This window comes from Cherax quadricarinatus, chromosome 72 (assembly GCF_038502225.1).
Source record: "Cherax quadricarinatus isolate ZL_2023a chromosome 72, ASM3850222v1, whole genome shotgun sequence".
Lineage (NCBI taxonomy): Eukaryota > Metazoa > Arthropoda > Malacostraca > Decapoda > Parastacidae > Cherax > Cherax quadricarinatus.
Window position 1 is genome coordinate 2,191,255 of NC_091363.1, and position 13,823 is coordinate 2,205,077.

Below are 13,823 nucleotides of genomic sequence, written 5' to 3' on the forward strand. Positions count from 1 at the left end.
CTAGAAAATGTACAGAGAACTTTCACGGCGCGCATAACGGAGATAAAACACCTCAATTACTGGGAGCGCTTGAGGTTTCTAAACCTGTATTCCCTGGAACGCAGGAGGGAGAGATACATGATTATATACACCTGGAAAATCCTAGAGGGACTAGTACCGAACTTGCACACGAAAATCACTCACTACGAAAGCAAAAGACTTGGCAGACGATGCACCATTTCCCCAATGAAAAGCAGGGGTGTCACTAGCACGTTAAGAGACCATACAATAAGTGTCAGGGGCCCGAGACTGTTCAACTGCCTCCCAGCACACATAAGGGGGATTACCAACAGACCCCTGGCAGTCTTCAAGCTGGCACTGGACAAGCACCTAAAGTCAGTTCCTGATCAGCCGGGCTGTGGCTCGTACGTTGGTTTGCGTGCAGCCAGCAGCAACAGCCTGGTTGATCAGGCGCTGATCCACCAGGAGGCCTGGTCACAGACCGGGCCGCGGGGGTGTTGACCCCCGAAACTCTCTCCAGGTAAACTCCAGGTATATATTTTATTATCACACTGGCCGATTCCCACCAAGGCAGGGTGGCCCGAAAAAGAAAAACTTTCACCATCATTCACTCCATCACTGTCTTGCCAGAAGGGTGCTTTACACTACAGTTTTTAAACTGCAACATTAACACCCCTCCTTCAGAGTGCAGGCACTGTACTTCCCATCTCCAGGACTCAAGTCCGGCCTGCCGGTTTCCCTGAATCCCTTCATAAATGTTACTTTGCTCACACTCCAACAGCACGTCAAGTATTAAAAACCATTTGTCTCCATTCACTCCTATCAAACACGCTCACGCATGCCTGCTGGAAGTCCAAGCCCCTCGCACACAAAACCTCCTTTACCCCCTCCCTCCAACCTTTCCTAGGCCGACCCCTACCCCGCCTTCCTTCCACTACAGACTGATACACTCTTGAAGTCATTCTGTTTCGCTCCATTCTCTCTACATGTCCGAACCACCTCAACAACCCTTCCTCAGCCCTGTGGACAACAGTTTTGGTAATCCCGCACCTCCTCCTAACTTCCAAACTACGAATTCTCTGCATTATATTCACACCACACATTGCCCTCAGACATGACATCTCCACTGCCTCCAGCCTTCTCCTCGCTGCAACATTCATCACCCATGCTTCACACCCATATAAGAGCGTTGGTAAAACTATACTCTCATACATTCCCCTCTTTGCCTCCAAGGACAAAGTTCTTTGTCTCCACAGACTCCTAAGTGCACCACTCACTCTTTTTCCCTCATCAATTCTATGATTCACCTCATCTTTCATAGACCCATCTGCTGACACGTCCACTCCCAAATATCTGAATACGTTCACCTCCTCCATACTCTCTCCCTCCAATCTGATATTCAATCTTTCATCACCTAATCTTTTTGTTATCCTCATAACCTTACTCTTTCCTGTATTCACCTTTAATTTTCTTCTTTTGCACACCCTACCAAATTCATCCACCAATCTCTGCAACTTCTCTTCAGAATCTCCCAAGAGCACAGTGTCATCAGCAAAGAGCAGCTGTGACAACTCCCACTTTGTGTGTGATTCTTTATCTTTTAACTCCACGCCTCTTGCCAAGACCCTCGCATTTACTTCTCTTACAACCCCATCTATAAATATATTAAACAACCACGGTGACATCACACATCCTTGTCTAAGGCCTACTTTTACTGGGAAAAAATTTCCCTCTTTCCTACATACTCTAACTTGAGCCTCACTATCCTCGTAAAAACTCTTCACTGCTTTCAGTAACCTACCTCCTACACCATACACTTGCAACATCTGCCACATTGCCCCCCTATCCACCCTGTCATACGCCTTTTCCAAATCCATAAATGCCACAAAGACCTCTTTAGCCTTATCTAAATACTGTTCACTTATATGTTTCACTGAAATGTTGAGTGAATGCGTGGGGAGTTTTGAATCAAGTGTGAGAGTAATGGTGGTTGGGGATTTCAATGCTAAAGTGGGTAAAAATGTTATGGAGGGAGTAGTAGGTAAATTTGGGGTGCCAGGGGTAAATGTAAATGGGGAGCCTTTAATTGAGCTATGTGTAGAAAGAGATTTGGTAATAAGTAATACATATTTTATGAAAAAGAGGATAAATAAATATACAAGGAATGATGTAGCACATAATGAAAGTAGTTTGTTAGATTATCGGATCATTATTTAGTTGTAGCTACAGTTAGAGTAAGAGGTAGATGGGAAAAGAGGAAGGTGGCAACAACAAGTAAGAGGGAGGTGAAAGTGTATAAACTAAGGGAGGAGGAAGTTCGGGGGAGATATAAGCGACTGTTGGCAGAAAGGTGGGCTAGTGCAAAGATGAGTAGTGGGGGGGTTGAAGAGGGTTGGAATAGTTTTAAAAATGCAGTATTAGAATGTGGGGCAGAAGTTTGTGGTTATAGGAGGGTGGGGGCAGGTGGAAAGAGAAGTGATTGGTGGAATGATGAAGTAAAGGGTGTGATAAAAGAGAAAAAGTTAGCTTATGAGAGGTTTTTACAAAGCAGAAGTGTTATAAGAAAAGCAGAGTATATGGACAGTAAAAGAAAGGTGAAGAGAGTGGTGAGAGAGTGCAAAAGGAGAGCAGATGATAGAGTAGGAGAGGCACTGTCAAGAAATTTTAATGAAAATAAGAAAAAATTTTGGAGTGAGTTAAACAAGTTAAGAAAGCCTAGGGAAAGTATGGATTTGTCAGTTAAAAATAGAGTAGGGGAGTTAGTAGATGGGGAGAGGGAGGTATTAGGTAGATGGCGAGAATATTTTGAGGAACTTTTAAATGTTGAGGAAGAAAGGGAGGTGGTAATTTCATGCACTGGTCAGTGAGGTATACCATCTTTTAGGAGTGAAGAAGAGCAGAATGTAAGTGTGGGGGAGGTACATGAGGCATTATGTAAAATGAAAGGGGGTAAAGCAGCTGGAACTGATGGGATCATGACAGAAATGTTAAAAGCAGGGGGGGGATATAGTGTTAGAGTGGTTGGTACTTTTGTTTAATAAATGTATGAAAGAGGGGAAGGTACCTAGGGATTGGCGGAGAGCATGTATAATCCCTTTATATAAAGGGAAAGGGGAGTTGACGTGTCGGCGAATGGATTTATGAAGGATGAGGTTAATCATAGAATTGATGAGGGAAAAAAGGTAAGTGGTGCGTTGAGGTATATGTGGAGTCAAAAAACGTTATCTATGGAGGCAAAGAAGGGAATGTATGAAAGTATAGTAGTACCAACACTCTTATATGGGTGTGAAGTTGGGTGGTAACTGCAGCAGCGAGGAGACGGTTGGAGGCAGTGGAGATGTCCTGTTTAAGGGCAATGTGTGGTGTAAATATTATGCAGAAAATTCGGAGTGTGGAAATTAGGAAAAGGTGTGGAGTTAATAAAAGTATTAGTCAGAGGGCAGAAGAGGGGTTGTTGAGGTGGTTTGGTCATTTAGAGAGAATGGATCAAAGTAGAATGACATGGAAATCATATAAATCTATAGGGGAAGGAAGGCGGGGTAGGGGTCGTCCTCGAAAGGGTTGGAGAGAGGGGGTAAAGGAGGTTTTGTGGGCAAGGGGCTTGGACTTCCAGCAAGCGTGCGTGAGTGTGTTAGATAGGAGTGAATGGAGACTAATGGTACTTGGGACCTGACGATCTGTTGGAGTGTGAGCAGGGTAATATTTAGTGAAGGGATTCAGGGAAACCGGTTATTTTCATATAGTCGGACTTGAGTCCTGGAAATGGGAAGTACAATGCCTGCACTTTAAAGGAGGGGTTTGGGATATTGGCAGTTTGGAGGGATATGTTGTGTATCTTTATACGTATATGCTTCTAAACTGTTGTATTCTGAGCACCTCTGCAAAAACAGTGATAATGTGTGAGTGTGGCGAGTGTTGAATGATGATGAAAGTATTTTCTTTTTGGGGATTTTCTTTCTTTTTTGGGTCACCCTGCCTCGGTGGGAGACGGCTGACTTGTTGAAAAAAAAACAAAAAAAACAAAAACATGAAATACCAAAATAAAACAATGAAATAAAGTCTTTACAAAAATGTTTTGTTGATATTCAGTAGTAAAGTTCAACTTACGACCGGTTTCTCGGAACCGAACTCGGTCGTAAGTTGGATGGTAGGTGTATATGTAAACAATTGCAGACGGGCGATTCTAACTATGTATGCAAGACAGCCACCGGGGTGGGGGGGGATCTGTAGCTCAAGTACTTTCACACTTCTCAGTGCATCTTCAGGAGCTGTGCAACATTGCAAGAGAGCAACTAAAGCAGGGAGAGATCTTACAGGGTAGCATAGTGCAGCTGTGTCACCGTCCACGGTTTCCCTTATATTATATATCTTCATTATCTAGGTACCTGTTTACTGCTAGATGAAGAGAAGCAACAGTTGTGAATAGACTTACTCAGTCTCCCTCTATCTATTCATGACTGAACTTGAGTTCTACAGATGTGAGCTGAAGAAACTACTACTCTTCCACTATGAGGATAAAAATAAGCCCTATGCAATATTTTTTTATTTAAAAAATTAAATATACTAATGTATGTTAACTGTCATATCTTTCACAACCAAGTTGTAAAATCAAACTACATTCAGTATTCAAAATTCTGATGCACAATTTGACATGCAGTCCTTGGCTCAAAAATAAAAGTATTTGATTCAGTACTCCACAACAATGTTACAAAATTTTTAATATATCTATAATTTAAACATTCTTCTTATATACCAAACCCCTCATGGGGAGATGCCAGTGAGGAGCCCTTGATCCAAAAAAATGGAATCCTCCCCTTCCTTGGATCAAACCCAAATGTCTATCAGTCTCCATGCACTCTATGCCCATTATGGGTTTAGCAATTCCCGATTAAATCAAATCAAATCAAGTTTATTCTCAATAAAGATTACGATTTTTTTTTTGTGTTGATATACAGTACAAACTCGACACAGTAATGTATTTCTTTACATCCATACAAGAAAAATACAGTTAGGCTTCCAAAACATTGATAATATTGTGTAGGTCGATTCGTACAGTTTAAAAGACAGTGCATGAACGCTAATCTACAGTGCAGAACTGACCAAGTATTATTATTATTATAACAATCGGAACTAGAGAATTAACTAATATACAGTGGATAAATACATTTTGTTGTCACCCCTCAAAGTCACATTATTACATGAATAAAATATTGACAACACAGTAAAGTATAAAGACTGACCTAAAGAAGCTGTCAGTCTACTTATCCATTTTGATAAATACAGTTTAGTGCTTCTTTTGATCATAATAATAATAATAAATAATAACAACAATAGTAATAACAGTAGGCCATCACCTTCCCCGAGGCTTATATTCCAGAACAGCTGAACTATAGGTGAAAATGCGATGGGATGAGTGAACACCTTTTTTTGGAAAATTAGGTTGTTTCATGGCACCTAGAAAAAGCCAAATAACTTTTCTTTTAAATTCATAACTCATCTAAAATAATTATTGTACAATGATCTTGAAGGCACACAGATGTCATAGGCATATTAAAGCATGATATTACAGTATAATATAACCTAGCATTACCTAATAAAGTAAATGTGACTATTCCTTACCTTAAATTCTGGTTGTTGTTGCTTAGTTGGTTTGATGTTCGTGGAGATATGCATCAATATTCACTATGCTTATAAAGAAATCCATTATGGGAAAAGGTTCCAAGAAACAAAGGGCAATACGTATATAAAAAAAAAAAGACTTGGAAAACACTTTCTTAAATAATAGGCTCCTGAAAAATTGCTAAGCCCAAAGAAATTGCATTGACCAAACCTAATGAACCCCCATTCATATTACTGATACCATAAATAAGCTTAATGGCTTCTCAAATAAAGGGACAAACCTTCCCAGCAAAACTGCAAACTCTATTACTCAGGTTAGTGATTACTTCAGTGGCAGTTATCAAGACTCTACCTGCCCCCAATGACCCTTGCAGGTTTAGCACTTCTTTTTTCATTATAATAATAATAAAATAATACCTGCCCCCAACAAAATTTACTGAAGTAACATCAACAATAAATGCACTAATAACAGAGGAGGTAATAAAGCAAATATACTATCATTCATATATAGCCTTGTTTAATAAATTTCTTGAAACTAAAACTTTCCCCAAGATCCTTAAGTTACCTTGTGTTAGCCGGTGTGATAATAAAAAAAAAAAATAATAATAATAAAATAATACCTGCCCCCAACAAAATTTACTGAAGTAACATCAACAATAAATGCACTAATAACAGAGGAGGTAATAAAGCAAATATACTATCATTCATATATAGCCTTGTTTAATAAATTTCTTGAAACTAAAACTTTCCCCAAGATCCTTAAGTTACCTTGTGTTAGCCCAGTCCATAAAAAAAGGATACCTTACTGAAATTAACAGTTATTACCTGGAGTTTACCTGGAGTTTACCTGGAGAGAGTTCCGGGGGTCAACGCCCCCGCAGCCAGGTCTGTGACCAGGCCTCCTGGTGGATCAGAGCCTGATCAGCCAGGCTGTTACTGCTGGCTGCATGCAATCCAACGTACGAGCCACAACCCGGCTGGTCAGGTACCGACTTTAGGTGCTTGTCCAGTGCCAGCTTGAAGACTGCCAGGGGTCTATTGGTAATCCCCTTTATGTATGCTGGGAGGCAGTTGAACAGTCTCAGGCCCGACACTTATTGTATTGTCTCTTAACGTGCTAGTGACACCCCTGCTTTTCATTGGGGGGATGTTGCATCGTCTGCCAATATTTTCGTTGGGGGGATGTTGCATCGTCTGCCAATATCTAATTTACTATTACTGTCTAAAATTTTTGAAAGTTAATACATAAACGAATATATGCAGTGATTTCTACACAGAATATTCTCAACCCTGCCAGTTCAGTTTCAGGCCAGACGATGCAACATCCCCCAATGAAAAGCAGGGGCGCCACTAGAATGAGAAAAGACAACACAATAAGTGTCAGGGGTCCAAGACTGTTCAACTGCCTCCCAGCATACATAAGGGGGACTACCAATAGACCCCTGGCTGTCTTCAAGCAGGCACTGAACAGGCACCTAAAGTCGGTACCTGACCAGCCGGGCTGTGGCTTGTACATTGGATTGCGTGCAGCCAGCAGTAACAGCCTGGTTGATCAGGCCCTGTTCCACCATGAGGCCTGGTCACAGACCGGGCTGCAGGGGCGTTGACCCCTGGAACTCTCTCCAGGTAAGCTCCAGGTAAACAGCAAATATCTCAGACTCCTTCTTTAAAGTGCAGGCATTGTACTTCCTACCTCCAGGTTTCAAGTCCAGCTAACCAGTTTCCCTGAATCCCTTCACAAAATATTACCCTGCTCACACTCCAACAGCTCATCAAATCCCAAAACAATTTGTCTCCATTCTTATCTAACACACTCAAATATGTTTGCTGTATGTCCAAGCCTCTTGCACACAAAACCTTTTACCCCCTCCCTCCATCCCTTACTAGGATGACCCCTATGCCTCCTCCACTCACTAGATTTATACACTCTCCAAGTCATCCTAGTTTGCTCTATCTTCCCTAAATGACCAAACCACCTCGACAACCCCTCCTCAGCCCTCTAAAATACTTTTAGTAACTCCACACCTCCTAATTTCTGTACTACGAATTCTCTGCATAATATTTATGCCACACATTGCCCATTGACATGATATCTCCACTGCCTCTAGCCTCCTTCTCACTGTTACATTCACAACCCATGCTTTACATCCATTTAAAAGTGTTGGTACCACTATCCTCTCATAAATTCCCTTCTGTCTCCATGGATAACATTCTTTGTCTCCACAGATACCTAAATGCACCACCCACTTTCTTTTCCTTCATCAATTCTATGGTTTACCTAGTCCTTCATAAACTCATCTGCCGACAAGTCTACTCCTAAATTCTGAACATATTCACTTTTTCCATATTGTGTGTGTGTGTGTGTGTGTGTGTATAGATATAAAACTGTGTGTAAACACGAATAATCTTCTGATTGAAGAATTAAGACACTTATGCAACACATGGGAATCTTTATTGAAGAAACATTTCGCCACACAGTGGCTTCATTAGTCCAATACAAAGTAGAAATGGGTAAGGAGAAGTTTGAGGTAATCAGTTCCTCAACCTTACCCATTTCTACTTTGTATTGGGCTGATGAAGCCACTGTGTGGCAAAACGTTTCTTCAATAAAGATTCCCATGTGCTGCATAAGTGTCTCAATTCTTCAACTTGTCGGTTTTCAAAACCATTCATCAAATCTTCTGATTGAAGCACTTTAATATATTAACATTAACATCATTTTTATTAAGATTTATAACCACAGAAAGCATTAAAGCCTTAAATAGGAAGACCTCTGGAAGTATTCAGATGCTGAGTTAAAGATATTCATGTAATGCCATGTATCAAATGATACAAATAATAATATTAAAACCCATTAACTCTGGGGTTTTGAGAAAAAAATATTAACTACCTATGCTTTAATGAAAAATTTCCAAGTTAACCTATTATGTTATAAGAGAATCCCAAAACAACTTCCAGTTCTGTACATTCTTGGAGAGTGCATTGTGCTGCTCATTGTTTCCTATGAGTGAAGGACCTGCCCTTAGATCTTTTAATGTGGTGCTGTATTTATATTTTACCAGGTGGCTAAAATCTCTATTGGGTTATTATATGGCTAAGATCATTGTCAAAATAAATTTTCATATTTATAGTGACAGGAAATACAACCATCACCACCAGTTTTGTAGATTTACAAACCCTAGCAACATTTATAGATACAACTGAATGCACAAGCAGAAATGAAGATGACCTTCCCCACCAAGATAAAAGCTAATATACACCCTACCACCTGGAAGACCAGAGTTTCACTCTGTTGCTACTCTACTGGTATATAATGAAGTCAAAAAGTCCCATATAAGAACTTTAACAGCGTGAAAAATGAACCAAACGTACTATCAGTCAGATAAAGAAAGCTTACCAGCAAAATTAATTGTATAACTGGTGACTGCAAGCATTTTAATATAAATGATATATCACATTACATTAATGTTTTGCTTATTTGCTCAAAACAGAATTATTTTCAAAAGTATTTGGGTAAACTGCAAATATAAAGCTATTTTTCCCCCTTCAATATGAATTCTGAATTTCTTTTGATAACCTGTATCTGTTTTGGTTATTTTAATGATCTATTTTATAATAATCACAAAGGACCTTTTCCATATCTGTCATATCCCTGTCATATCTCCTTAACTTTACCTCAAAAGGTAAATTAACTATCTAATTTACCATTACCTGTACTTCCTAAGTTGTTTTTATTTACCTTTTATGTACACTTTTGACCTGAATAAACATAAAGCATAATGTGAAAATATGACATTTATACAGTATATATGAAATGTAGGCTGACATAAAAAATTATTTTCCCTCAAATATAGGGCAAAAAACTCCATACAAATCTATCATTACCCTAGCATTCTGAAAGTATATTTATTTATTTAGAATTAATTTTCCTAATGCACCCAATATTTAACTTGTTAGACAATATGGTATGATAATTTGATAGGTTAATTATGAGGATGCCTCATGTACTCTCCATTTTGACCTTGTATTCAGTTGTAACTAAAACTATACTATCACAGGCTCTTATAAGTTATAAATGAGCCAAGTTTACTAAAAGTAATTCTTCAATTTTCAAATATCAATTAAAACATTCATATACCAAATACATTCCAAAAGCACTCATCATCAACGTTACAAACAGTATTCATTTTAAGATTTGCAGATTCGTAAAAATATACAGTATTTTAAAAATAAAAATATGTTCTATATTTACTGGCATTTATAATGCCTTAAAAATGAGAGCTGTAAAAATATTTAGACTTATGATTAATATAATAAAATAACATATACATACTGTATTCCTATGGCTTTTTGCTTGGCCTTTGTAAGTTAATTTTTATTGACATTAATCATACAACTCCATAAACAGTTGAACCTTAATTAACACAGTAGTTGTTCCTGGAGGTATTAGCAGGAATTAAAAAAATAGTGATTGGATTAAAAAAAAGTGACTAAACTGATAAAGACTGAAAAATATAGGTTACGCTCCTAGATGGTAAAATGTAAGATATATTTTTTAACAGTGTATTAATTAGTGTGTTTCCTTTGAATCATCAAACAATTTGCCTTCTCCTGAATTACCATATAATTGTAGTAATGACAAGGTAAAAAAAAAAAAGAGAATAATTAATTATTACAATCATAGTGAAGCAACAAACTCTACATAGGGGTCATACAGCACCTAGGGAATTGGAAAGAAACCAGAACATAAATGTGAGAGTGCTCTCACATTTCTAAGGCTCTACGATAATTATTGCTTATGATGTTGGATATATTAATCGGTAGGATGAGAAAAGTTAAATCTAACATTTTACAAAGGTTCCCACAGGATTTTGCAAGGAAAAAATTAAGAATTTCTGCCGTGAGGCAGAGAGACAAGGAGTCGACAAGGGTGGTGGTGTATTGATGCTTGTGTATTGATGCTGGGGAAGAGTTCTTGAGCCAAGGATTTGGCACTAGCCTACCTTTTTATCAAATCACACCATGATTTAGTTGATAGCTCACTCAGGTCCCATACCAAGTGTCCGTGGTTCGACCCTCAGCACGGTTGGAAATGTTGGCAATGTTTCCTTACACCTGCTATCCCTGTTCACCTAACAATAAGCAGGTACCTGGGTGTTAGTCAACTGTTGTGAGTTGCATCCTGAGGAACAAGATTAAAGGGCCCCAATAGAAATAAGAAGTCCCCGATGACAATGACGCACTGAATTAACTGGGTTATCCTGGAGGGCTAATCTTCCGAGTTAAAAATCCAAACAAATCTTATTTTATCTTAAATCTTACCTACCATTCTCCTGACAGTGAATTTGTTTCCTTTCTTGAGTTACCCTACCTTGATGAGGAACTGGCGTTAAAATGTGACAGCACTGTACAACTTACGGGTTTAATGTTTATTTTGTAATACATTATACTGTAATAGTAATAATATTACATTTGAGGAAGCACTAAAGCCATAGGGATAATACATTATCCAGGGAATGGCAAGTAATCATATTTTATCCAATGCAAGAGAGGGAAGCTCCAGTTCCTCGGGTCAAGAACCTATGACCGGGATATTGTGGAAAAAATAATTAGTCAGTGTTCAATAGGACTATTCTAGGTTAAGTGAATATATCGCCTACCCCCAAACAAAATTCAGTATATACTGGTATGCATCAAGGCATTTTTTAGGCTTTCAAACATTGTGCAATGTCAGGATAGACATTGTTCACCAGGCAATAATGTAAATCATGGGTTTATCTCACAGCTTAACAATATAAGCTTGAAGAGTCACATCCAATATGGCTGACAAATGTTTATCAGCCGACTCGAGTCATTTAACTGCAAAACTTCAACAGGTCCCTACACTGTTTACAATGGAAATATTTACCTACAAATCTAAGCCAGGAGCCTATAACTATTAGTGTCCAGGGCCTACAAAGATTATTCCTGGTCTGCCTTGAACTAAAAAGTGAGAAACTCACGTTAACTCATTTCATCTCCTCTAGAGATTATAATGCAAGCTAACAGTCCAGTAGATATACAAAACAATCGTGCACTTTATGATAACAACATGATACTGAGTGGATGTATTTTTTAGTTTGTAAGATTTGAATAAGTGAAACCAATTTCTCAACCCATTCAGCTGTGACAGCAATTTTTGAAGATGGCTGTCATATGCCATTTGGTCGAAGAAAACATGCCAAATAAGCCAGGGATTATACATATTTTGGTAACACTGATGTACAACAGTGCTCCAGGAGAGCTTACCTAAGTGGGGTTACCAACAGACCTCCTGGCTGTCTTCAAGACAGAGCTGGACAGGCACCTAAAGTCAGTACCTGATAGTATGTTGGTTTACGTGTGGCCAGCAGTAACAGCCTGGTTGATTAGGCCCTGATCCACCACGTGGCCTGGTCATGGGCCGGGCTGCAGGGGCACTGACCCCTCCCCCTCCCGGAACACTCTCCAGGTAGCTGTTTACTTGTTGCCTACCATGTGTCAAGCAAAATACTGTATGTATATTGCATTTTTTTATATACATATTTTTCTCCTGTTAACTTCATATGTGATATCAGTGGAATTATCAATAAAACAGAAATAATAAAAGTGAAATAAGAGTAACCTGAAGTCAAAAGTAATAGATAACTTCAGATATACATAAACAATTGTTCACGATATTCAAATTACTGTATGTGAAAAATAGTCACTGTAGGAGTGTTGAAAAATGGATGTAGCAATGCGGTGAAACATATTTTAGGATGCTGTCAAACCAAGATTGTAATCTATACTGTCCATGGGTTAAATTGTGAAAACACCCAATTTCAATGATGGTGGACACATTGCCCTGAGTTTTTAAAAACCTGAATTGCTTCGTTACCAAAATCAGATGAAATGCCAGGGACACGGTCATAGGACACTAATAATTTGAACTTGCTGCGGATAGTGATTAATGCCTTTGAATACTAAGAAATAGCGGTACTGGAGTTTCCTGCACTAGTAGTATCATCATTATTATTGTTTTATTCGTTATCATCATGACTGGCATAGTGTCATCAACTTGGAGTTGCGTGCAGCCAACATTAAAAAAAAAAAAATAATGGTTACCACGCATACACAGATTGAAAACCAGAGTGGTTCCAATATTCTCACACCTAATGGTCCATAAAACACTTACAGTTTTATGCTTTTATCACAAAATGCATGGCCCTTCTGAAATTATGCATATCTCTGCCAGACTAAAAAGAGGCCTACCACTTCATGGTAATACAGAACCCACATTCTAAATTATATTCTTGCAAGAACATAAGTTGCCATAACCGAGAGAGGGGTAATGAATTGGCACATTTTGAATCTACCTATTTCAGTCTTGACCACAATGAATGTATCTTTTGTTACTGTACTGACAAAACTGCAGTGATAAACACGTATCAATTAAGGTTCGACTGTACAACATAAAAATATAGGCTTTGCTATCATTATTCTTTGGTATATGAGTAACTCACATTGCTCCCTAATGACATATTTTCTTATACAAAGTTCTTGAGCAGCTCTCATCTCCATGTGCAATCTTCAACTTGGAACCATTTAATCATATTTACTGAGATGGTATGCAATGAAGGCGCTCAAACGCTGCCTTCTCCAGTGCTTCTCGATGATTAGGGTGAGCTATCTTGATGAGCTCATAAGCCCTCTGACGCAAGTTCTTACCAAATAAATAAGCAATGCCAAATTCTGTGACCAAGTAGTGTATATGAGCTCGTGTCGTCACCACACCTCCTCCTGCAATGACACAACACACCCAGTTAACCAAAGTATTGGAAAATTTTCACACGCTGTTGAACACCAGTAAAAATAAATCACATTATCAGACTCTGTTGGATTATTCTAGGTTAATTCTTCAAAATTTAACACCTCTGTGTCTATAATTATGATGTGATTAATGCAAATATTATAAAAACTTAAAAACAGTAGTCTGTAAAAATGTAAATTTAAACTCTATAAAACATAACATTACATTTCAAATGCCTTTTCTTCCTACAAATCATATTAAAATAATTTCTGACCCTGAAAAGTTTGGCTGCAAGATTTTTGGAGTTTTATGTTGTAAAGAAAAATCAAACAAAAAAACAGCTTCACGATGGTTTTACTAAAATAATATCAAGATAACTATCAATTAATAAGTG

At 38.4% G+C, this 13,823-nt stretch overlaps 1 protein-coding gene across 1 annotated transcript in view; it reads right to left on the reverse strand.

The window, feature by feature from the left end:
- Positions 1-9,849: 9,849 nt before the first annotated feature.
- Positions 9,850-13,823, reverse strand: part of LOC128701263 (4-hydroxybutyrate coenzyme A transferase) — a 38,698-nt gene continuing 34,724 nt past the window's right edge. Inside the window, exon 9 of the mRNA XM_053794891.2 lies at positions 9,850-13,419. Coding sequence (XP_053650866.1) covers positions 13,235-13,419 — 185 coding nt within the window. The 3' untranslated portion in view covers positions 9,850-13,234. The remainder of the gene's footprint in view (positions 13,420-13,823) is intronic.